This window comes from Argiope bruennichi, chromosome 8 (assembly GCF_947563725.1).
Source record: "Argiope bruennichi chromosome 8, qqArgBrue1.1, whole genome shotgun sequence".
In the NCBI taxonomy this organism is placed as follows: Eukaryota; Metazoa; Arthropoda; class Arachnida; order Araneae; family Araneidae; genus Argiope; species Argiope bruennichi.
Genome location: NC_079158.1, coordinates 14,896,550 through 14,924,005, shown reverse-complemented (window position 1 = coordinate 14,924,005; position 27,456 = coordinate 14,896,550). Strand labels below are relative to the sequence as shown.

Below are 27,456 nucleotides of genomic sequence, written 5' to 3'. Positions count from 1 at the left end.
AATCCAAATATTTGTCTACTTGTTAAATGTGTATTTGTAATAACATCATGGTAGTAATTGATGACGTAGTTCGATAAAATATATTGGTTCATTATATTGTTAAGTACATCTTATTGTCAGTGATATATTTCTTTCGTTCTAGCACGATGGTTAAATGTATATTTGTAGTAACATTATTGCAGTAATGGATAATGTAGTTAGATAAAATATTTTTTTCCTTTATATTATTAAGTACATCTTATTGTCAGTGATATATTTCCTTCTTTCAATTTGAAGCACGGTGGTGAATGAGTCGTTTGTTATCTATCTATAAATTGCAATGCATTATGAAAAAATTATAAGCAATTCTCTTTTTATATTCTTTATATAATGTGAAATTATTTTTTATATTATTATTAATTATTGTATCCGGCTTCATTATTGTACAACTGATCACTTATTTTAAAAATACGTGTTGTTGTTGTGTTGTGGCTTACCCCACCTGGTCGACAGTAACATCAAACCAGGTCCATGAGCCCGAACGCCTTCAAACAATGTAGCACAGCCTCGCAGTGTGCTCATTGTCTCCTAATCGACGAGTCATGAGAAAAGGGCTTAAAATGCAGCTTCAAGAGGTCAAGGACCCAGAGGCACCAAAGGCTAAAGTCTGACTTTGCCTCATGCCTGCATTGCATTTAGCTGAGTATAATGGAATGGCCTTCACACGGTGACCCTACCAGGAGAATACTCTCCCGAAGTACTTCGCCCATTCCGTTCAGGAACACTCCCTCGTCGCGATGAGGCAGCAGTGCAGGACTTTTAGGGAGTAAAAATACGTAAATAGGAGTTATATAAGCTAAAATTGTGTTTTAATTTTATATATGTCAGAAATAATTCTGAAATGATTTTGTCTGTCAATTTATTTCCTGCATACGGCCTTCTGAAATTCATTTTTTTAATAGCTGAATCATGTTAAGAAGTGATGCTACTTTCCATTTTATATGCAGACATTATATGACTCGAAAATCATGAGAAATATCAGAAACGATATATCTGGTTATGTCTACAGTAAAAGGATGAAAAGGAAGTAAGGTTGTTTTTATTTCTCAAGGTAATTCTCAGACTTTCGTGACATGTATTCGAGTACCTCTGGGAAAAAACATACAGGATAATCTTGTTAAAGGAAAAACCCTTTAAGGATATAGAAGATAAGGATAATATTAAGTCCATAGAACTCTTTTATAATAGAACGTGAGAGATAATATATCTTCTACCAAAATTATAATTCTCAGAGAGACTGTACGATTTTTACTATCATGGATGCTCCGAAATTCGTGAAAACGACTTAAAGCCTTACTCCACAAAGACAGGGTTATTTTGTTTAACTTTGAAAACCAAAAATCAGATCTTTTATATTCGGTAAATTCATTTTAGAATAATACTAAAAAAATATCATCTTGTACTCAAGATGTAATGCAGTATCGAAACAAAATTAAAATTTAAGAACTCCTTTGTAAATTCCTTATAAAGAAAGAACAAATTTAGAGAAGTCTGTAACAATAATTATAGTATTGTCAAATTCTCTCTACAGTAATAAATAAGTCTAAAATATCGGATAATGAAGGTCATATTTTATATTTTATCTAACATAATAAAAATTTAAAACGAACGTATATAAAGTTACTTTATTGAATTATAATACATACATATGATGGCTCTAGAATTTTTTTCTGTAATAATAGTATTGCTGAATTATTTAAGTATAAATTGTTCTTAGAAATTAAAAAAAAAAATGTTTTATTTATTATTATTGTGGAGCATTAATGCAAAATAAAATAATAAAATTACTATGATGCCTTGCTAAAATTTAGTCTTATACCAATATGTTATACGGTCAAAGAATATATTATACGGTCAGTATGGTGGCTTATCGAAATTTAAGCCAAAACTATGTAATTCATCGTTTTCATTGAACGATTTATAAAAGATTTACTGAAATTTAATTTTATTAAAAATGGTTGATGATGTTCAGAATGAAGAATAATGGATTATATGTGCAATCCATCCTTTCCTAAGACAATTTGGTTATTTTTATGTTTTCAGCTCATAGAATTTTAAATAATAGGAAACTCCTCTTTAGTTATTTTAAAGTAGAATTTTGATTATTTTTACAAGATCTAGAATATATGAAATAAATAACGATTTCGTAGGAAGATAATTATGTTTAGTTTTTGAAAAAAAAAATTAAGATAGTTATTTTAAGTACTATATATAAAGTGATATTTTCGAATATTTGATATATTTCTGTCTTTCTTGTTTTGAATAAAAGATGCATATTTTTTTTCTGGTTGCGTTATGGTGAAAACATAAAAATTTTAATCTAAACTTTAAACTAGGAACACATTTTATTTTTGACATGCATTTAAAATGAAATCGGAAATCTTTAAAAACATATTCGTAGCTTTATTTTTTGCATTGTTACTTGCAGATCATTTGAAAAGAAAAGTTATTGAGCTGCTAAATATTTTTTAATGCCGGCAAATAATTTAAAAAACATCTGCTGATGATTATAATTTTTTTTTCAAATTCCAAATTTTCTTCATTTATTAATGACTTTTCTTCCTTTATTAATGAAGAATTACGTATACTCTCTTATATTACATTATACTTTCACCTTAATAATTTCTTTAACGTGTAAATCACTACATTTATGATTTAATACATATACTCTTACAAGTAAAATTGTATATACTCTTACATATATTCATACTCAGAGATAAAGAGTTACATATACTCTTACATTACACTGTAATTTCATCATCCTAATTTTTTTAGCATGCAAATCACTGCAGTTATGATTTATTACATATACTCTTACATAAATACACATAATTACTTACATAATTACTCTTAATACATCCATGATTAGAAATGAAGAATTGCATTTACATTACATTGTAATTTCACCATCTTAAGTTCTTTGACGCGTAAATCCGTGCAGTTACTTATAGTTGCTGTCATTTCTCCCAAGAAATACTGGCTAGCAGTGAAATTGAAAAGGTCAAATTGTGAGATAGAATATGTTTTTTTGTCGTAAACAAGACTTCTCAAAGCCTAAACATTAGATACTCATAAATATATATCACATATAGCTTTTCTTCCATTTGGTTAAAAATGCCTATCTAAATACTGATTTTTAATCCGGTTCTTAAATAATGCTACTGCCTTCATGCATTTTCTATACTGTTTTCTACAATTTTTCTCTAAAAATGAAATTTTCTCTTTCATTAATGAATAAAAGAATTAAATATTTTGATCATTGTCAAGTCGACAGACATATACTTTATTATTAAAACTTTATTAATATTCTTTTTCTCTTCAGATTTAATTAATTTTTTTAAGATTAATACCTGAGTTTTGAACTAATTTACTTTGAAAGCTGAAACCGTTTGTTCGAAAGAAATGTCCCTATGTTTGAGAAATAAGTAAAAATAAATTGTTGGAATATTTTATGATTCAAATAGTTGAAAATATATAAATGAATACAAATTATAACTGTTGCAATTTGTCTTTAAATGGCTACAGTTTTTATTTTATGTAGTGGATTATTTTCTCATCATTGATTAAACACCAAATTCTATCCTCATTCGATGCTAAAAGGAACTTGCAGACCTGTTTTGTTTTCAACAGCGAACGATCTGTACCACATTTACAACATTGCCAAATGATTCAGAATAAAGTCGTAAAAAAAATTCGTAAAGTAGTAAAAGAGAGTAATACCGAGATGCGTGGGTCGGCTTCGTATGAAAAGTAAGGCTCTCATTTCTCTTTTTATTGTCTCTTACTCTGGAACATGAAGGAGAAATGTCGAGCTGAGAAACCCGTCTTCCTTGCATTTCGATCCCCCCAAAAAGAACAGATTCCTTCAACCTGCGTTTTGTGATTTGGGGCTGGTTTTATGATTTTTCCATTCGTTCGACCAAGTTCAAGGTAATAAATTGGGAATGGAGTGAAAGGTTTCTTCTTTGAAGGTGATGTGTGGGGCAAGCAAATTGAATAGGATTTTTTTTTTACAGTGTTGTAGATACAACGTGGGAGAAACATATTTTCAAACCTCATTTTATGATAATTATTAAGAAGAGATATTATTCTTTTAATTATTTTCTACTATTTAGTCTTTAACTATATGGACCCGTGGGGGAATTCTAGTATCCCAATGTTCTGAGACGTTTTTCATGGACGGAAACAGAATGGAGTCCTCTCTTCCTTCAGAGAAATTACAGGAGCGGGACACCTATTGAGCTATAATTGCAATGTATGGTCAGTTTTCAGCCCCATGTGGTTGTAGTATATGGTTTAAGAGAAGGGTTTGTTTCTGAATTTATAAATAACACATGCTTCAATGATTTTAGATAAATCTTTGTTTTGTTTGCATTTTATCGTTGCTCTATACTTAAGAGTAAATTTTAAAAATAAATTGGGAATAAACTAATAAAAATCATTATTATCTTCGGATCAACTTCGAATATTTTTTATTTCAAAAGTACATTTTCTTACTTATAAAACATGAAAATATTCAATTAAAAAATGAAATTCGTATTGTAAGTTCTTTAAGGCTGATAAGTTTTTCTCATGATTTTTATAAAAAATATAAACTTCTTCAGTAATTCATAAAAATTCATCCAAATTACTTTTTAATATATGATACAAAACTTTGCCATTTTATCAGTAAATGATTAAAAGTTGTTGCAATTTTTTATTAGGTACCTATTAAGTGGTATAATATGTGATATTATAGAAACTTATCATTACTTTCCGAAAATATTTAAATTGTAAATAGTTAGAGTCCATCTTTGCAAACATTAAACAACTTAATCCAAATACTAAGAGAAATTCGATGTAATGTAACTATATGATTTTAAGTGAGAAAATCATAATGTTACATTCTGCATTAATACTACATAATTTTTCTTCTTTTTCTTCTTTTATATTCTAATTTAAATAGAATCGCTATTTAGACTTTATATCAATCAAATGTTTAAATATGCAACGTGACACCATTTTCTGTCTTTTCTAATAAAGGCAGACATTTGTTTGAAAAAATCAATACTAAGCATATTCATTTCTGCAACAAAAACATCATCAATACAACTTTTGACATGCCACAATATGTGTTTCGAATTTTACAGCTCAGATTCTCTATGCATCAGGAAAACACGAAGTTATAATTAAAAATTCCATTAATCATGTTATATTTGTCATTTATGATATTAGTTGACTTGAATCACATTCCAATACATTCCGGATGAAGTAAATGCAAAAAGAAAGAACCGTCTTGGAAACAGAAAAAAAATGGCTTATAGGACTTAAAATAAATGCAATTTTTTTCTTAATAAAACGAAGGTTGTATTTGAGTTCAATTAGAATAAACACTCCATTTTATATGTCAGATATACATACACTTAATAGAGATCAAAATCACGAAATAATTAAATAATTGTACTGTTTGTGTGAATTTGAAATAAATGGAAGAATTATTTTTGCTCTATTTAACTATGAGAGAGTGGAATATGCTTGAAAAGAGACCAAAATGAAATTAATTTCAAGTGTGAAAATTGTTGATTTTATAGATTTAGAAGATCGTGTTTAATCATTTATTTTGAAATGCTGAATTTGGTCTTATTCTATAATACTTTTCTGAATAGGAAGATACTCTTATTTATCTTTTAAAATAAGTCAAATCTCCGGAAAATTAATAAAGGCTCTGATTTAAAAAAATGAATACATTTAATTATAATTATTCTAACATTGGAGAAAAATACATAAAGGAAAGTGTCCTATGTATCATTGAACATTTTTGTTGACTAGAAAAAAATTATTGTATAAAGTAAAACTCGTTTGACTGCGAAAATAATTAAATATTTCATGAAGTTTAATAATTTTGTATTAAATGGCCAATTTAAGATGATTCCTGAGAACTTCTGATTAAATCAGAATCTTAAAATCGTTTGGATGGGCTGCAAATGATTACATTTGGATGTCAAATAATAAAATTTAAAATATACATACAATTTCATTGTTTATGTATGACAACAGTAATCATAAGATATTTTTTTCTGTCTCGCATACGAAGGATAGCAAAATTAATTTAATTGCCAAAAAAATGTCTGTATGTAGCAAAAATAACTCAAAAAGCATTGAGCGAAACGGATAAAATTTGGTTTACCATTTTCACATCAAATTTATAATCTCTATCAGATTTTGAGCAAAATGTATTGTCTATCTGGCCAGCTGTTGGAATTTAAATTAATATAACTGCAGAACGTAGAGAACTAGATGGATAAAATTCGGAAGATATTCTTAAAGGAAATTCACAATGAATTTTCGGGTTTCCAAAGATCAAGTCTCTTTCACACTTGGATCCCTACAAACAGCACATTGTCTGACCTTCAGGACTGTTTTTCCGCTTCGGGCCTGATTTCACGATTTTCCAATCCGTTTCTGGCTATTGAGAGCAATAAAATCGAAAGGGTGAAAGGTCTTTTTTTGAGAGAGAGAGGGAGAGAGGCTGGAATACCCAAATAGATTCGGTGAAAATTTTTATATTGGGGGATTTTTATCGTGAAAAACATTCACTTGAATGTGAAATATCTTGAATGATAGGATTAAATCGGTTTGTTGTGATTGTTTAAGATTATAAATTTTTTTAAATATTTCTCGGCTATTATCCTGGGATAGATGTAAAATGTGTAACTATATTACGTAAAAAGAATGTTATCAATATTTATAAGTGACTTTTTGTGTTTTGGTAAGAAAAATGAATTATACCTATCAATATAATGTTTATCATAATATCCGCTATAGCTGAAATTGCTGTTTTTGCTTCTAGAATTTCATAGGCTTTCGTTAAAAATTTGCAAAATTTATAAATATTCCAATCCATGCATCTTGTTGCAAAAAATCATAAACAATCGATGTATATGAGCATCTGTTAATATTTATAGAACAGAAGTCAAAAATTGTTTTTTGAGGATTTCAGCTAAAAATATATTGCCCTTGCAGAATTTTAAAATGTGAATAATGTCTGGAATTTAAAAAAAAATCTAAAAAAGTTTTTAAATGTGTTTATAACGATCCAGAATGTTATTAAAATTGCTTACATTAATCGACCGAGTACGACGACTATTTAATAATTTATTTTTCTTGCTTATTATTGCAATATGGCTTTTAAAAAAAATCAGAATTTTCATAAATTTTTATGTGTTTATTTCACATGATAGTTTGTGCTGCATCTCCTAATAAAATTAAATATATAAATTGAAATTTTTACAATTCTTGTTCAAAATAGGTATCTTCGATACCTATACAAAGCTGCATTTTTCTGATAACACTTGCAAAAATTGTATAGCTGAATTGCTGTTATATACATCATAAATCGTGAGCATTTTAAAGTGTTTTTGTTGAAATAGTCTTATTATTTTATTAAATTTTCATATCTCTTGTGTAATAGCAAGCAGAGTGTTTTTTCCTTGTACGGAATTGCACTATTTATTTGAAATATGCAAAAGGTTCAATTTCAAAAGTTTCTTTTTCCTTTTTTATTTTGTCGAATGTGCAACTGTCAACCAATCAAGGTGAAGCAGTTTGCATGATTAACAATTTTTTTAAAAGTTATGAATAATGTACTATGTATTGCCAGATAAATATTTGCTTGTTTTTACCTGAATTGAATAAATTTGCATTCTTAAAGTAAATGTTTCCATTTAAATTTATGATAAGTTTTTCTGAATTTAGAAGTAAACATACCTATGCACATTTTGCTATTAGAGTCGTGAAGCTCAGTGTTTACATAAATAAATGTAAGAGAAAATATTTTACTTATTTACGCTTTCACATTATGGGGTGTGCATAAATTTGTTTTTCTTGTTTATTTCCATACAAACAGAAGTGTTTTCATACACTTGATCATCTTATTTATATAAGTTCTAAATGCAAGTATATCTCTAGTTGCAGTACATTGGGAAATAAATATTTGTTCAATTTTTTTAGAGCACACTGTATTTATTTGGAAATATTTTCTCCACCAGTTTTTTTTAAATAGCGAATACTGATTATTCGAGTCTAGATGATTAGAATTTCTCTGTATATTTAGAAAAGGAACAGAAAAAAAATATTAATTTTGGGAATTGTTCGTAACCAAAGATATAATATTCTTTTTTTATTATACTTCTAAAATAGAAAATTCAGAATTCTTAAAAAGGAGTTTTTCTCGTTTTTTTTTTTTTGTTTTTTGATGGATTTTATTTCGTAGAATGAAATTTTAATTTGATGGCTATCATTCAAACTCTTATTTCACTATTATTGATTTTTTACACATTTACTTCAAGTGTTTCATACTTGTAAAGATGGTATTTCTCAATCAATTTTTCTTCCCATTTTCTTATATATTTGAATTTTTAAATTTTCCGACTTTGTGTCATAATGATATAATAATAATGAAACACAGTTTTAATGTCTTCAGATTTTGATGTCCAACAAAGCAATTAATTTAATTTTAAATCCATAAGTATTACGTCATCTTATACAGAAAGTACAGTAAATATCAGTTGGAAACTCATATTTCAAACATTAATGAATCATATATAGAAAAAAAAACTAAATGCATTTAGTACGTTATTTTAAGTGTAACTTTTCAAGAAAACATTTTTTTTAAATTTATAATATGAATTTAAATATAGTGATCAAGTCCATATGTAATTTGTTTTCCAAAATTTATATCGATTTCTATAAATCGGAAACCCATTTTCCTAGTTTCACTTTCTGATTTTAATAATTGAATTGCCATTGAAAACTATTTCTCGTCTGTTTGGGTATTCATTAAACTCGAAAAATCTGCTGTTGTGTATTATTCAGAAGTGAAGGAGAAAAAAAGCATGCGTTACTGAAATAGCACGTTAATTTCTGAAAAATACTCAAATGACTAAAAAAAAAAAAAAAAAAGCGTTTGAAATAGTGATTAAAAAAACACGACTAAGCTTCTTTAAGTGACGAATTTAACTTATTGAATCGAAATTAAATGTTGAAGTTGATTTTTCATTAATGATCTAAAAAGCTATAGACATATATCTGTATAAACAAGTAATTTCTTCAAATATCCATTCAGTCGGTTGAACATTTGAGTGTTGCAGATACCGGATTGGAGATTTTGATTCGCCTAGAAATTTACTTCCAAATTAACGACAATCTTTGATGGAAACATGTATTGAAATTTATCCTTTTATTTGGCTCTCTGTAGTTTGGTGCACTTTTAAAAGACACAAAATTTGGAATAGATTATTTTAATGACCCGAAATCATTTTGAAGAGCTTGAAAATGGCATTTTTTATACCCAAAATGCTATAAATATTGGTTGATTTTTTTACTTAACATTTTTATCTACACCTTTATATTCGAGATATTATATATCCGATTTAAATTCCTTGGAATTACTTCCCATCTTCATTACTTGCATCAGATTCAAATTATTATAAAATTTATTTCATCAAGAGCTATTTCTTTTTTCAAGTTGAAATATAACCTGTAATCCATCATAGAATCACATCAAAATAGACGGTCTGAGCTATGGAAACACTTTAATTGATGACGGGGCAAATGGCAGTAGTTTAATTAAACATCATCAATCACTTGCGCCAGAGATTTCAATACATCTTAGGTATGCGATGTAGTATCGAGTGGTATATATACCATTTGAGTAAACATTGAAAGCACCCTCAAAATGTTTCCGTCACTGTATTTAATCGTGAATTTTCTTACTCAGTACAGTAACATGTACTATCAGTAGTCATGTTTTGTAATAGAAATTGTATTTATATTCATAAGTACGCAAAATCGCATTGCTTCAAGTAGAATATTTTAAATAGTTAGCTTTCAGAGGTTATGGTTATGAAAACAAGTAGATAAAAAATTAAGATAAGAATTAAAACCAAACATGTTTATATATTATATCAATATCTTTAGGCAGTAAATTTTTTTTGTATGTCTTCTTTTTAGCTGGAAAATTAAATTTTATATTGTAATTCACTTCTACAGTACTAAACAGTATCATTTATCTTTACACCGGCTAATTTTTTTGAATACGTTTTCTTCAGATCTTAGTAAATTTAAATTGCATGTACATTTTGTTGAAATATAAATACTAAACAATTCTGATACTATTACATTTAATAGAGGCATGGCTGTTTATTATTTTCAAATAGATTTTAATAAAAAATTAAATAATATAAAATGAAATTTAATATAGCATATTTAGAAAAAAAGTGTTGATTTCAAATTGATCATTACTATTTGATCAAAAATTGGCAAATATGTGAAAAATAGTAAATATTTTAATCTTTAAATATTACTTTTGGCTTCAAAGGAATTGGAATTGAATAGCTTCTATCTTTGAATGGGGATATTTTTCTCTACTCCATCCATATCTTATTGCAGTATTCAGTGTAAAATGATCTACACATTTTATACAAAGACTCATAATAACTTTTTTTTATATATTACAGTTTTTTAATAAATAATCGTATGCAATTCCGCTGGCGTTCATGGCATCTTAGATATTTTAATGGGAAAAAAAAGAAAATCGTGGATTTGCAGTTTTTACTTATAGCGAATTGCAATTAGATAAAATAGAAGCAGAATATATGAAGTTTCTTATCTTTGATTCAATAATCCTTGGGTTTCCAATAAATGAAAACTAAAAAGTCATCTCACTGAAATTTTGAAAAGTCAAACTATAAAAATGTTTATTTCTAAAGCAGAATATATTCTTATATATACTTACGAGTTTTCAAAAAATATATTTTGTTAAGTTTGCTACAAATTTTTATAGTGAATTCTTATAACATGCATCTGACATAGTTTTACTATAAAAATTCATTTTATGAAAAACGTAAATAACTAAAATTATTTTTTCTTAGACAATTCTTTTTATTAAAGTAAATTAATTGCTTTAACAAACTTTCAAGATCGGATACTTTTAGAAATATGAGTGACCGAACCTGCATTTTTGTTATCTTACTTTCGGGCATTTCATTTTGTTAAAAAAAATACGTTAATGCAATTAAAAAACCAAGTTGTGTTAAAAACCATGTGTTGTTTTCGGTAACAAAAAATAAACACAAAACCGAATTTAAATACATTTAAAGTGTAGTCATAAATTAAGAATTACTAATTGTATTTTAAGCTATTTACTTCGCATTTCAATTTAAATTATTTTGTTAAGAAATATGTCTTTGAAAGGTTTTTTTATATACTTGAGAATATTGCTAACCAATGAACAGTTCTTGCTTCATTATAGGACCACACAACCATTATTCTGCAATGTCTTTTGTTTCGATATTACTAGAATTTTAACTTCGGTAGCTCTTGCCCATAACAGTGCTGCCCAGGTTAGCTTTCTGTTCGTTTTTCTGTTTCTTTCTCCAACCTTTATTTACCCATTAGCAATTAGAAGCATTATTTTAGCTGGCGCTCAGTTTTAATATGGGCATCAACAAATTGTTCACGAATTGCAACCCCTGGCCTGACGCTTTGACTCAATGTCCTCACTAGTTTACATGTAGCTAAATAGTAAAGAACTGTTGAGCTTGCATTTATCAGCCTTTGTAAATCTATGAGCAACTGAAGACATTATTTTGGAAGACTCTCGTCTTTTATATGGACAAAAGAATTGCTCACTAATTGTAATCATTGTCACTGTGATGTGAGATAATGTCTTCACCAAGTTAGCATTTGATGAAGTACTTGACGAAGTCTTGAGAGTGTGACTTTTATGATTGGAAGTGATTTGAGAAGAACAATAGCAACACTCATTTAAGATCCTGATTTAGAAAAAAAGTCATACGTAATCTTATTCCAGCTTCTTTCTTTTATATTGATTGTGCTATGCAATGCGATGACAAATCTTTCACTCGCCCGTTCAATGCAATTACATTTTTTTTAATGTTGTTGGGGATATTTTATTAGTAATTATTGTGTTCGAACTTTATTGTTATACTTTCGGCAATTCTCTCCTACGAAACCTTGAAACCGTGCAACAAGTACTGATTCTTGGTATATGGAGAACGAAAATATATATTTTCACTTCGAAAAATAACTCTATATAGTTGTAGAACTTATCTTTGGTTTTATCATATTTCAGCTTGGAGATATCCATGTCGTGTGGAATAAGTGGTGGGTGAAGAAAAGATGATTAGTATGTTGGTACATAACTAATTTTCTGGTATTTCGTATACCAGTAATAAAAAATAATATATATTATAAAAAATAAAATTTTTTTAAATATTAATAAAAAAATTTTGCTTCCGTGAAATATCTGGATACTCAGTTGAATTTAATTCTTATTACTTTTCTCTTTGTCTCTTGATTTCTTTAGTACCTCTTTTTGTATGAAACTTGAAGTTACGTTTAAAATATATTTGTGCTGAGTTAGAAGAAACAAAAAATCTGAAAGGAAATTTGAAAATGATAGAACAACGAATTTTTGAAATTATATACTTTTTTTTCCTAGTGCTTATGGTGGGGGAAAAATGTAAACATTTTCGTTTGCTTTTAATTTTTTTTTCATAATTTTTAAAAAATAGTGTCAAACTTTGAAAGTAATAATTTAAAATAATAGTTTGGTTCAATATATCAGTACAAATCTCATATAGAATATTACGTTAAATTGACATCTTATGAAGTGATCAGTCAGCATAGTTATTCGGAACTTACGTAAAGCTTTGAAGGATTCATAATATTCTGATGTAACTGATCGTAGACAGTCTGAGACAGCCGTTTATTTGACAGGTCACTTAATGACGCGTCCATTTAGCAGGACATAAATAGACCTTACCCGTTAGAGCCTTGACATTCAATAGACTTGAACAGTTAGATGTTGAAATGCATATAATAATATGTACTATACATATCTGAACGTTCATTTCAAATTCTAATTTTTTCCCGTGGGTGGGAGACTAATATTTTATTCTACAATATTTTACTCAAAATCATCCAACGTATTATAAAATTTTCCCAAACATTTTTATTTATATGTAATTTTGGTCAGTATTTGCCCTGTTCATATGACTAAATAACTATTGACTATATTCTTGTTTGTAAATCGTCCGTATGCATGCTTTTCGGGAATCCTGAAGATTTTCACATGCTAAACATTTTTAGAACCAGGATAAAAAATGATTTATCGGTCTTAAGATCTCTTTTATACGATTACTGCATAAATCGTCTCTTACGGTATTTGTACATATGTAAATTTATTGTGATACTTTTGTTTTGACTATATAGTGCATGTTTCATAAAAGATAAATATCGGCTTCCAAATTATTTAGAGATAAAGCATAATAGTAATTTCTATGAACTGAATATTTATATATATATATACGTGCATTTTATATATTAAAATACCAGTAATGCTATAATGCAATTTCCAAAAATTTAACTTCTTTTTAACTCTGCACAAATATGAGTTTTAAATACCTACTAAGTTATTTTTCAACCAAAACTTAAAATCTATTTTCTAGGAATTAGTTTATTTTGGCTTTGATATGTATTCACGAAAGAAGTAAAGAAAAATAAAAGGATAAAATAAAATTTGTTATGACCTTTGTAAACCTTAACGCATTAGAAAATAAATTAACAATATGTATACTAATTTTTGTTATGTAACGTTTAGATTTACATAATAATAACTGTTTGTCTGATTTATCTAGAGATTTCTTCACGAACGTTGCCATATCATGAAAGTTCTGTCCTAATTTTCGAAGATATTTTCGGACTAAACGTATATATCTTAACCGCTCTTTAAAAAGCAAATTGCAAAGGCAGATTTAAAGTCAAAATATTAACCTTCTGTTTACAGCGGAATTGATTCGGTAAATGTGACACAGCGAATTTTTAGGATAATCTTCAAAATGACGGAAAGCGATAAAAAATTGTTTTTGAAAAATATTTATTTACAGTAGATTTTCTCATACATTTATAACTTAATAAACAGTAGATTTATGCATATATTAATTTACTGGCTTGCGTTTGTGCAGGGAAATAATGCAATTTTTTGTTTTAAAAGTCCTTATTTTCAGAAATTTAATTTTTTAACAACATTTTGGGATTAACAGCCGCGGTAATCGAAAGCTTAATGTACATAGAAATGTGAATTCTGCAAGTGCTTGCTATGCACTAAAAACGTTGATTCTTTCTATTTTATTGCTAATTAATTCTTAATAGAATTAAAATAAACTGTCTAATTGTTTACAATTAAAAAGCGCCAGTGTTCTTGATATATTTTTTTGCTTAATCTATTATGGTTTTTTAAGCTAATTGAGAACTCATTAACTTACTTAAAAGACTTTCTTTATGCAATGATTTTTAAACGAGACGAGGATAATTTTATTAGAACTATTATGTAATTTCACTGAAAAGGAAGAAAGGGACAATAAAAATCTGTGAAAGAATAGCAGATGCAATACTCTCTTGGTATTTCGTAAATGGTGGTAAATAAGTAGTTTTGTAAAGAATGAATTTTAAAAAATCACTTTCCATGATTAAGGATTTTAACGATTCCATCTGAATTCAACCAAACGCCTAATTTATTTGTACCTTGAGAGTCTCAAAAAATAATCTGGGATGATTACAAAGTTCTTTTTCTTGTGTGAATGATTGCATTGCAAAAAAGGAAATTGAAATTTATCGAAAGCATGTACTTTTTAAATGATACTCATTGTAAAAACACATTTGTACATTTGTATTATTTATAATTTTTCAACTTTTTTTAAATACTTAGGAATTTCAAAAAGTCAATCGAATTAGTTTCAAAGTTTTACTAATCTATTGTGATACCCGCTGCAAAACTTTTATTTTTTAGTACTACACTTCTATTATTCTTTATACTATACTGATATTACTTTTAATAACGTACTTTGTTATTTTTAATGCTAATATGATAAAGGAAATGTTACTATGGTTTATCCTTTGTTGATTTCTGAGTTCGGAATGTTTTAATTTTTAATGTATTTTCTAAAATATTACTAATTGGAACGATTATTTTAATTTGTCAACTTTTAACTTTTATTATTAAACTTTATCAGCAGTAAATTTATCTGTAATATGCAAGTTTGTAATACAAGACAAGCTATTTTGTTCTTTGGGGGGGGACTCCATTGGTTTATCTGTACTTATAATAGTGTGTGTGTGTGTGTGTGTGTGTGTGTGTGTGTGTGTGTGTGTGTGTGTGTGTGTGTGTGTGTGTGTGTGTGTGTGTGTGTGTGTGTGTGTGTGTTGGTACGGTGCTCTGCCATTGATTTAGAATTACAACCGTGATACATGTATTCTTTGGAAGATGAAAATGTGCATCTCAGAATGATTTTTTTGCAATTTTAATTAGAAATGAAAAGAAATTTTGGCGTTTTTCTATGATAAGTTTCGAAAATATTTCAGCGCACAAAGGTTTTTACGTTATTTTGAATTCAAAAAAATTTCTATTCATTAATTCTATTCTAAGATAAATTTTAAATATTTATTTCACATATAATAAAAATAGTTTACCATCCACAAGTACGTTATATTCGCATGAAAAAAACGTTTTTAGCAAGCTGACTAATCTCAAATTCAATTAAAATTAAAATTTTCTTAAAGTGAGAGAAGGTTTATATTTATACCGGCGATCACTGAAACTGTAAGAGGAATTGAATCTTCAGGGTTCTTTAGCATTTGTAAACAAATTGACCTTCATCATCATCATCATAGAAAAAAATAATAATCTTGAAGTCGTAATTTCCTTTATAATCAAAATTTATAAATCAACTAATTTTAAAATGCCTTTTTAGATGTTATTTAATAATATTAATAATATGCTGTGTTTTCAAAGTAAAATCATTCCGAGAAAAATAGAATAAGATTCCTTTTACTGGAAAATATATTTGAAAAATAGTATAATAATCAGTGTCATATTTAAGTTTTTTTAATTAATCATTTAATATATACACGATAATCACGTTAATTTCTGAACCATGAGTAACAGACATATATACATCTATTAAAAAAATGATTTAGTGGAAATAAATAATTGTTTAATGTAGTTTGAACCTGTAAATGTCCGATAAATTACAGAACTTTAGTTATTTTTTTACAGACATTTGGTCCTATGAATCATATTTAATAAAATATTCTTAAGACAATAATTGCTTTTAAATAAATAAAAAAAAGTTTTATTTTTTTGAGACAAAAACTTATTAATTTGGAAAAAAATTTGAACATAACTTTTTTATAAAAATGCGATCCAATCGAAGACTAAAATAGTAATTTTAAACAATTTAATAAAAACAATGAGAGTTGCTATAAATTTTAAAAGGCGTGTGATATTAGGCGACGTCTTTCTCCGGCTGCATGGTCTCTTCTCAAACTTTTCCCTCTTTCTCTCGGAAGTTTTTTTCACCCTCCTTGTTGTTGTATTACTTAAAAAGCGCCCTCTAGGTGAAAGCGGCTTAGACGAGCGCAGCGAAACTGTTGCATTCGAATCTGAAAACATTCCTGCGATTAGTCGCTGATACGTAGCGTCTCTGGGCACTCAAACTGAAATAAGATTCTCTTCTAGTCCGATTTTGTGAGTAAAAAGTTTTAGAAATACAGATTTTGTTTATAATAGAAGATAATTATATATTTAAAAAAAACTTCCATTGATAAATAATACATATTATACAGTTCAGTTCAATTTGAATACCTGATAGACACCGGGTCATCTCACGTATTATATAGCAGAAAGACAGTAGAATATTAGTTATAACATTTTTGGTTTATATGTAGAATTATTTTTCTGAAAAAAAATAAGATAAAGATTCTTAATTTTCTGCCAAAACAAATTGTTTGAAATCAAATATATATTCTTGTGACATTATATAAGTAGCACTGAAGTCTGAAACTTTATTGAACTTTACTTTATTGAAACAATTCCAGAAAGCAAGTTTGAATTTGGATCCACGTATTCAGACCAGGTTTTTTTACGAATTGTAAACAATTTAAGGATAGAAATTTCCATCGGAAGAAATATAGCTTTGGATAAGGACCTGTTATCTCCATACCACAATGGGATGCGAGAATTCGAAAATGGAAAAGTGCGAGAAAAAGGATAAAAGTGCCGAAGCAATTGAATCGAATGAAGTCGCGCACCCGCACATGGAGGAGGAGAGCGAACCGCTAACTGTGAGCCCGAGGCAGAAAGAGCTCATTCTGGAGAATTGGCAGCTGTTGGTTGATAATATATCAAATGTGGGCGTTATAACTTTCATGAAGTAAGTCCAATTTATTCATTTATTAAGCTCTGTTGTGTTGTTTAAATTAACACTTTGCTCTCGGGGTTCCTCTCGGGTACCATTCGAGACGGTGCATCCTTTTGGCGATTTATTTATTTATTTAATTCTTAAAACAATTATATAATAAACAATTTCTCCTTATTAATTGAACACTTGTGCAGAAATTACTTTTCAGATTCCAACGGCTTGATTTTAGAAATTTGTAAATACTTTATCAGCAAAGAACTATATCTTATAGGATAAAAATTTTAAATAACTGCTTTTTTCCAGATAAGCAAATTTTGACTAAAGAAAAGCAGGATTTAATAATTAAGTTTATGTCATTCTTTTTTTTTTCCGTCAACGAAAGAAACAATGTCTATGAAACACAGTCCATTTTCAACTTTCTAAAAATTTTATATAAAAAAATGTTGATAATATTTTATTACAAAGCAAATAAAATACTCTTTGTGAGGTAAAAACGATTTTCGTTTTCTATAATTTATTAAAATTTGAATTTTTAAAAAATGCATTTCAATATATTGAATTCATTTTTATTAATTATCTCATTTGTTTAAATATTAATATTAAATTTAAAAAAGTTTTGCCTCATTTTTTTAGATTTCATAAAATATATTACGCTAAATGTTCAGCTTTATATAAATACAAGTCGTCTTTGGCGACCAAGTTTTTTTCGCTCACATTATTGATTTTTTAGGCTATTAAATGATTATAGAATAAATTCTAGAAAATTATGGAATAAAAATTATAATTATGGAATAATTCTAATTCTGGATTATATGGAATAAATTCTAAAAAAAAAAGTCACCTTGTTATTTGATTTAACTGAAAAATATGAATTGATTTGAAATTAAAAAGTAAATGAAACTGCAAATTAATTAGTGTATAAATTAAGAAATGAAAGCGGATTTTTTTTTCCTTAATTGAAAAATTCCTACTGCGGAATGATTAGTAGAGGAAGGCTAATGAGGACTTAATGACTGGTAGAAGAACGTTATTGACTATTTTGATCAACGCATTTGAATTCCCTCATAGCATTTAAAAACACATTCAGAATAGTGTATAAAAATATATTTAAAATATTATTTAAATAAAGGAAAAAATGAAACGGAAATGAGATGGATGTCATTAGTAAATGATATTGGCGTACAATACTTATAAAATTTTAATCATTGGCGTTTACTTTACTGTATTTATTGCGCCAGCTTTGAGTGTTTTAGCGATTAATCGCTGTTATGCGGATAATAGCATCCGAAAATTGAATTCATGATTGAAACACATTTTTGAAGTTTGAAAAAAAACTGCAATTGTAGTCACAAAAATCACATACCAAATTTGATATATTTAAGTCATGGTCTTTAAATGTTCCTGAAAGTACAGACCGACAGATGGTTGTTGGGTTGGTTCGAAATTTGATAGGTGTCTATATCATAGATGTTAAATCCCTGTGCACAATTTTACCCTTCCAGCTGTCTTCATCTTCTAGTTATCATGTTAAATTATACTCAAACAGCCTCTCATAGTAAAATTTTCTCAAAATATGATGTAAAAATAATGTACCAAAATACATCCATCTAGCTCAGTCTTTTTCAGTTATCTTTATCTCAGATAAACAGGCAGGCAGGTATGATGTCAGACATGTGTTTTTCCAGCTCAGGGAGGATCTGAAACGTGCAGATTCGTCAAAATCTCTTGAATTCACATTTTTTTGACGATTACAATATTTCTAGATTTCGCATGCTAGAAAGTGAAACACAGGAAGAATGATTCGAATTAACAAACGTATTATTTTCCTGAACTGTTATTTTTACATTTTTTAGCATTTATTTTTGACTTGGTGCATGAATGTTTGCCTTTTTTTAGGACCACGGCCTTTGTAAATCAACTATTCCTTTATTTTTTATCAAAAAACTACGCCTCTGTCATGAATAATTATTTAAGGGTGATTTATGATATATCAAATCTATCATATGAATATATTATATATGATATATATATTCATTAAACATATCAAATAATGATATATTTAATGAATTTCAAAACTGGTGCTTGCAATTTTAACAGATAATACTCAAAATTTACTACTTTTATACTTTCAAAAATCAAAATATCTTTAAAACTTAAAGGAATTCTTTATTTTGAATTGAAAATAACTAAATTAAAGCTCTGATTAATCATTTATATATTCTCGTCCCAACTTGATTAATGTATTAAATAATGATCGAACGTCAAATTTATAAAAGATTTTAATCTTCATCAAAAGTTTTGTTAAAAATCTCTATTTCAAACTTACAATTATTTTCGGCCGTGGTCGCAAGAAGTCGTCTTCGAGTCCAGAGGGTTCAAAGCTCGAGACCGTGTACCGTGGTAGAATCATCGTGTAAGCAGATCTTGTGGACGTTAAATCCATCAAGACCAAATGTCTTCCCTGTAGTGTTGTGCGGAAGATTGGAAAAGTGGCATCAGCTCATTTGTCGACTTAGTCAGCTGATTGTGGTTCAACATTATGAGGTCCCCCTCCCCCAAAATAGACCCAGTATTGCTTTAAAAAAACGGGGCGTTAATATAACTAAAGTAAAACTATAGATACAATTATTTTTTAATGTTTCGATAAAAAGAGAAATATTTTACATCGGTACCTATTAAAAATGACGTCTTGACATTGATAATAGGAAATGCATTTTTGATATAAAAAAAGCAACCGATTAATTATTAAAGTATAACAAGTCAACAATTGTTCTGTAATGTAACCGGAGCCATGAGTGGAATATTTTCAAATTAAATACAGATAGATTAAAAAATTTTTTATCCATGGCTCAAAAGTTCTATATTTACTGCGGAATTTCAGAACTTCCCCACCACCCAGGGCTCCCCAAACGCCCTTCGGTAATAATGTTGAAAAAAAAAAGAGAGAGAGAATTTTCGCTCCAGGTTATAGGCACTTATTTTCCGAAACACGACCAAAACGACCCTTCTTTTTTCGAGAAAAAAAGAGTGGAATAAAAAAACTAAGTGAACAAAAATATGTTGGAAAAGATAACAAAAATCGTAGATATTTTTTTGTTGGTAATATATAAATATATAAGGATTATTCTTCGGAGATGGCTGAAGGGCTTGTATTATTCGATCTCGCTCAGTTTTTATCTGAAAAGACAGCTCTATTTTCTTGTTCGGTGAACGGTCTGCTGCATACCAGAACCTCAAAAACCGAACGAATGTAAAATAACTTGGGATGAAACTGATAGGTACGGTGGGAAAAGGGAGGGGAGATGTCTTTCAACTTAAAAAAAAGACACCAGTTTCTCTTTTAGATGCTTCACAGAAACACATGCATCTGGTTCTTGAAGATGATAAAAATAATCAAAATAATCTGCTCTTTACATACCGATTTCTATCTTTTTTAAAACATTTTTTTAGGTAAAAATCCGTTCATCCGTTCACATAAATAAAAATGTTTATTGAACGAGTTCGTATCCGGAATTTTTATAATAATATTCCATAGATAATTTTATAACTTTTTTTGAGATTTTGTATTGAAAAGGGGATTGCAGATGTTGAAAAATTTAAAGTAATAAAGAATCAAATCAATGGGCAAAAAATACTCTAATTAACAATGTTCACATAAATATAATTTAACATTTTGCTCTCGGAAAAGTATTTCGATGCATAATTATTCACCTATTACAAAGACTTTTTTATTGCTTCGAAAACTAAATACATGTAATTGTTTTAAGTTGAATTCTCCCTTTTAATTAATTTGCATCTTCTTCTACTCTACAGATATTTTTAGCAATCAAAATTAAATAAATAAATAAAATGTCAAAATGATGCATCGTCTGAAAAAGGGGGTAAGAATCACTATCCGAGTGCAAAGGGTTAAATATATCCCTCGATGAATGGCAATTAGATTTGGGAGTAGTTGTGTGTTATATTTTACTGGAAACAAATCGATGTTTGATTAAACAGAATTTAACTCCTTCAAACGCAATCATTTGATAAATCGTTAATTTGATTTATAAAATAATATTATACTTTATTAAAATAGAGAAAAGCAACAAATACATTAATTATTTTTTTATATTGGTCAACTCCATCAAAATCAAGTGAGGCAACAACTACCGTTCCATTTCCGTGTAACTTTCCTGGTTAAACTGAATAGATTTCAATGTTCATTTTTTTAAACGAGTTTTACAATTTAAGTTTATTGAAACTTTTTGATAATCACTGTGATTCATATTTTTTGTTATCCAAGGAATTCAGGAGTGATATTTATTTATTTAGACATTATATTACATCTCAAAATATTTTTAATATTTATCTGATTAAATGTTTTTTGCTTGAATATTTAAATTTTTAATAGTTTTTCTGTTTTTTTTTTAAATTTTAATTTTACACCATAGTTGATTTTAATTTCAGGGTTTAAAATTTAATTCTCAAGAAGTTTACCGAAATATAAGTTTTAAATTAAGTTTCATATTAACAATTAAGTAACGCTCATCTTAACTATAGAAATTGATAGACAGTTTGTTATTACTTTTTATTATCATTATATTAGCCGATTATATTATGATAATATTGTAAAATATTATCATAAGTGACAAAATAGATTTATTTCATTGTAGAGCAAGTGACTGTTTTAAAATTCTGCGTATTTCCATGTTCCAAAATCTTATATATAAACTGATAATCCCTTCTATATTAAAACCATTACACAGATGTAAAATGTATGAAAGCTTCAAGTATCACGTGATTGTTCGAGATGATAATAAGATATATTTTAAAATGATTATTAGATACTGACATACTGTCTGTAAATTACGATGTGGATGATGGAAAAAATTCGAAACATAATTGTTTGTCGGATACTCAGTTTAAAAAAAACACGCTTATTAAAATTATATTTTTAGTGAAAAATTAACCGAAATTTTAATCTTTATTTTCAAAAACTTCGGATTGTAAGATTGCGTAAAAACTCATATTTGCGCCACTTCAAATTAAAAAAAAAGTGTTTTGGGGGTGTCAAATATTTTTTGTATGACTTTTTTAAAATGTAAACACATTTTTAAAAATATTTTAAAATTTATTTTGCAATTATACTTTTTTGACAAGTTTGCGATTTCAGTTGTATACGTTCATACCTCCATGCGCCTTCCAATGATATTATTATATGCAAATTTTTGGAGCGCATGTTATTATTCTTTTAAAATTAGCTATTTTTAAAATAAAATAAAAGTACCTTAATCAAAACTGCGTGGTCCCGAAAATATCAATGAGACTAACATGCGAACACTCTGGGTCTCAAATCACTCCATTCGATAAAGTCGTGACTTTGTGTTACCAGGTACATAATTGAAATCTTAAGATAATATGTCATTCGCGACCAAGCGCTCATACAGAAGGAGCGATTTTATTCTGTTTTCTACAAATTACACTAGTTTTCAGGCTCTGAAATTCTCACACTACCCGAACTCATAGAGTTAACACATTATCCCTCTATGATGTCTAAATTAAAACTTAGAATATCCTATAATGTTTACTTTTTAATGTTCGACTTTTATATCATCAATTTTGTTGAGCTAATTCTTGAATCTGACGTAAGTCACTAAATTGCAATCTTTTCTTTTTTCATCATATAATAAAATCAAGCAGGTATTCAGCATCAGTTAATAATCTTTTTTTTGTTTTGTTTTGACCCATTCTGTTTTCTTAAATTTTAAATCAATCTACTGAATTTTAAAAATTTATGGTAAGAAAATAATTTTTTACAAAATTGATCATTTTAATATTTTAATAAAATGGTTTGATATATTCTTATAGAAACTGAAACCAAATTACAAATCACAAAACTCTATTACTTTTTTTCTTTTGCATGCCTGCCATTAATCTAATTTCGGGTATTTCTAAAAATTCGCTTTCCTAAAATTAAATTGTCTTGAATAAAACAGAGAATATACTAGAAAATATTATTTAAAGAATGCTTTTTTTGAACGAGCTGTTTTTTTTCTTCTTATTATCATAAAATTTAACTTATATAATATATTGGTAAGAATAAACGACGAAGTGAAAGTCTTCCTAATTAGAAGTCTTATTTAGCCATATTTTGCATTCCAACAGAAATCACTGAATTTTTATATCTTGACTTTCCTCAAAGCAACCATTCTAAAGCAATAAATAGCTTTGTATAGATTTATTAAAATGTGAGAGTTTCTGAACTTACAAATAGGTTCAAATTTTGAACGCAATTGTAATTAGAAACTTGGAAGTAGTAAGAGCTGAAAATTCCAAATAGCAGATTTGGGAGAAAAGTAATTTTCGAAAAAAGGAGATCGAAAGATAAGCATAAGAATTTGCAAAAATTACTAGAAATCCTATTGATCAAACATATTATGATATATTGACGATGTTGTTTGACATTCTTAATACCTCATATCATAATGAAGTTATTGTAATATTATTCTAGACTTTTGTACTAATAGGAAAATGAAAAAGAAAAATAAATGTCAAAGGAAAGTCGAAATGTGAAAAATAAGCTCCAGGCCAATTTGGGAACTACTCAGAGCCGAAATAATTACCTTAGGTTGTATTTATACCCCCTCCCCTTTACAACTAAGTATATTTATATCAAGATTCTTCATTTTGATTATGCAATGTATATATCATAAGATACATTTTGTTATGTATTCTTCTCATAGCAACAATAGCGATTAGATGACAATGGCCACAAGTGTTATCATAGCATCATTACAATAACTTGCCAGGCTAGAACCGCATTGGCTTGTTGGTAAGGCCTGATAGTTCCTATCTTCGTTGGCTATACCTGATGATTGTTCTTTCGGGACCCAATTTTATTGAAGAACCGCTGTATAAGTAGGTCTGGTACACCTTAAATCTGCAGGATTAAACAACCCCTCACAGACGTGGGGCAGGAGCTTGGAGAAGGATTGCCACTTTGGTGTCCTCTTTGTCATCTGACTGCGATTCAAAATCATGAGATCCGTCCCAAAATAGCCGTCGTATTTTTTTTAATCAATGTATTAATATAATTGAGCTATTTTACCGTTTTACTTAGCCCCTTAATTTACGAATTCGCTTTATTTCCTAATTAGACGATACATAATATTGAAACCTTTATTATTTTAATTCCTGTAATATTATAAGGATATTTGGAATGTTGGAAGCGCTTTTGATTTTTGAAATTTAAATTGCTTAATACTGTTATCATTCAGGTTAAATCTGGTTATCATCAGGTTAATACTGTTATCATTCAGGTTAAATCTGGTTATCATCAGGTTAATACTGTTATCATTCAGGTTAAATCTGGTTATCATCAGGTTAATACTGTTATCATTCAGGTTAAATCTGGTTATCATCAGGTTAATACTGTTATCATTCAGGTTAAAAATTAAAAATTCAGTAATTCGATGCTCGAGTCAAATCGTCTTTGTATCCGAAGGGGTTAATGGTTAACAAAGTCTATCAGTGCGTTTTTTGAAATATTTCAAATGTATTGGATTCTTACATTGTTTCTCAAGTTGAAACTCATAGAATTGACGACATTGAAACATATTTGTTTTATTTTTATTTTCGCCTATTTTTGATATTTTACAACTTTTATCCTTCGAAATTTATGGGGAGTTTTTTCCAACTAATCGATCAGTTTAGACCGTAGATGTACTAATTGGAAATTACGATTGAAAAAAAGAGTTTTAAAGCAGCATTATTGACCTAGGCATTTTAATTGCTATTGTTCATTTTTCTTGTTATTAGTTGTCTTATGTTTTAACTATATTTATGAAAACTCCATAAACATCCAAACCTTATAAAATGTATAGATAAATTATTATAATTGAAATTCTAAATACTTCACTGAAATTTAAACTTTATTGCAAACAAAAAGAATAAAAAAAATTCATAACCTAATATATTTATTTGTAGATTAAATTTGAGAACAAGCATATCTGTTTAACTGAAATAACTTAAACAAAACGCTTGAGTGCAAATAATAAATATTTTGTAGTTTATTTGGTATTGTTATTTCTTATATCGTAAAAGGTGAAAAACAAATGTTATTTTATCTATTCCATAGCGAAAATGTAATTTGGATGTTTTAACTTTCCATACAGCGTTGCTTTTCATATCGCGAGATTTCGTAGATTTATCTAATAGAAAGAAATTTAGCGAATTCAAACAAACAGAATATTTCGGGGTAGTTTGCCTCCCCTTTTCCAAATGAAAGTAACGCGAAAAAGTAATTGAAAGATTTTGTAGTTTGTAAACATCTGAAAATTGAAGGTTTCCATAAAGCTTATTTTATTAAAATGTTTTCTTTCATGGGTTGTTTTGGAGGATAAGATAAAAAAGTCTTAGGTTTCAAAGGTTATGTGCTCGTGATTGTATTATATGGTTACCTACTCGTATTCTTGCTTTCAGGTATTTGGTATTGAAACTAATTGGTTTTTAGAAAGAAACAATTTTTAAAACCTCAAATAGTGTATATATTTTTGAAATTTTAAATACTTATTCTATTCATAGCAACCTTTTCTTTTTGATAATTTACATAGTTCACGATTTAGGTATTAAATAGAATCAGAAGTTGTTCAGAAGATTTATCATTGCAGTATTATTCTGAATTGAATTTTGAATTAATGTGTACATTTATGATGAAAGGGAAAGTAAATCACATTTTGAATTTTCATGTGCCTATTGTGGATTGATAAAATGAAAGAAACGAAAACAATGTAATTTAAATTATTGATAGTTTTCGCTCTCGTGTAAGTTTCTAAAAGTCGTTAAAGTCGTGAAAAAAATAGCGTAAAGATTCATGCTCTTTTCATAGGTTTAAAAATTTCTTTTTATGCTTTTATTATAGCATTAGAACGTTACCCGATTAGACAAGCTGTTAATATCTCCGATATGATTAAATGCCATTTATCTTTGTCTTGCCTTCTACCGTTCATTGTTCTCTCTTTCTAATCTTTAATCTAACTTTTCCAGTGAAAAGTTCTCTAAAGAGGATATTCAGGGACAATTAAAATCGAGTTGAAATAATTAGTAATCTGTTAACAGAAAAGGATGCATTTTTAAATGCGAAAGAAAAGAATGTTGAAAATACTAGCAATAACCTTCAAATAGAAATGGGAATATTATGGGCCAACATGAGTAAGAAATGATAAAAATTGTAGAATTCAGCTCAGTGACAATTGCATAAAAATAGTGCGCAAAAAATAAAAAGACAATGGAATGTTTACGATTCCATAATTTTTATTCAATTCTACCTATATTCGCACAGAAAATTCAGTCAATTTATGTACTTAAAAAATCTATCCAACTTTCTTTATGTCAAAACAAAAATTGGGATTTGCTCCTTCAATAATGATCCAAACAAAATCTGCAAGGTGTGCTTATGACTCCAACCAGCATTACATATGGTGACAGGCAATTATATATATTAATTAAATGTCACATACTTTTTTTCTTCATGCTACGTTCCTGATCTATTTATTATCGAAGGTAATATATGAGTCTATGTGAACTGGACATTTAAATATTAAAATTAAAAACCTACTTTCTCCATGTTTCCATGAAAACATTACGTTTGGAGTGTTTTAAATGAGTTTGTTTGATATAATTAAAATATAATACAATAAATATCAGAATATGTAACTGGTATATTTAAAAAAAAATTTAATTCGACCACTAAAAAATATTTTATTGCATTTTCTATTTGAATAAAAAATTTGCAACTTACACATACATATAATTGCTTAATTATTTCAAAATATTTCACTTATCATTATTTAATGGATACTATTTGATGGACGGAACCTGAATTAAATACGATTATTAGTTAGTGACTATAAGTTTGATAGGCATAGAAAGAAAAGAAAATGTTGAGGAAAGTATTCCCTAAAAATACTACTAAATCTTTTTAAAAAATCTACAAATATTTTTAAAATTATCTAAATATTCTATTATATATTAATAAAAAGTAAATAGTATGCTCATTTACTGACCTTCTAAGAACAGAAGGATATTTTTTCACTTGTAATGTGATATTGCGTTTTACTTATCTTAGTATTTTATTAACCTAGATATACCATATTCTTCGAATATCCTTTCAAAC

General features: G+C 27.8%; 1 protein-coding gene across 1 annotated transcript in view; it reads left to right on the top strand.

Moving 5' to 3' along the window:
• LOC129980502 (neuroglobin-like) overlaps positions 1-27,456 on the top strand; it is a 224,005-nt gene that overhangs the window by 51,035 nt on the left and 145,514 nt on the right. The window contains exon 2 of the mRNA XM_056090832.1: positions 16,978-17,312. Coding sequence (XP_055946807.1) covers positions 17,107-17,312 — 206 coding nt within the window. The 5' untranslated portion in view covers positions 16,978-17,106. The remainder of the gene's footprint in view (positions 1-16,977; positions 17,313-27,456) is intronic.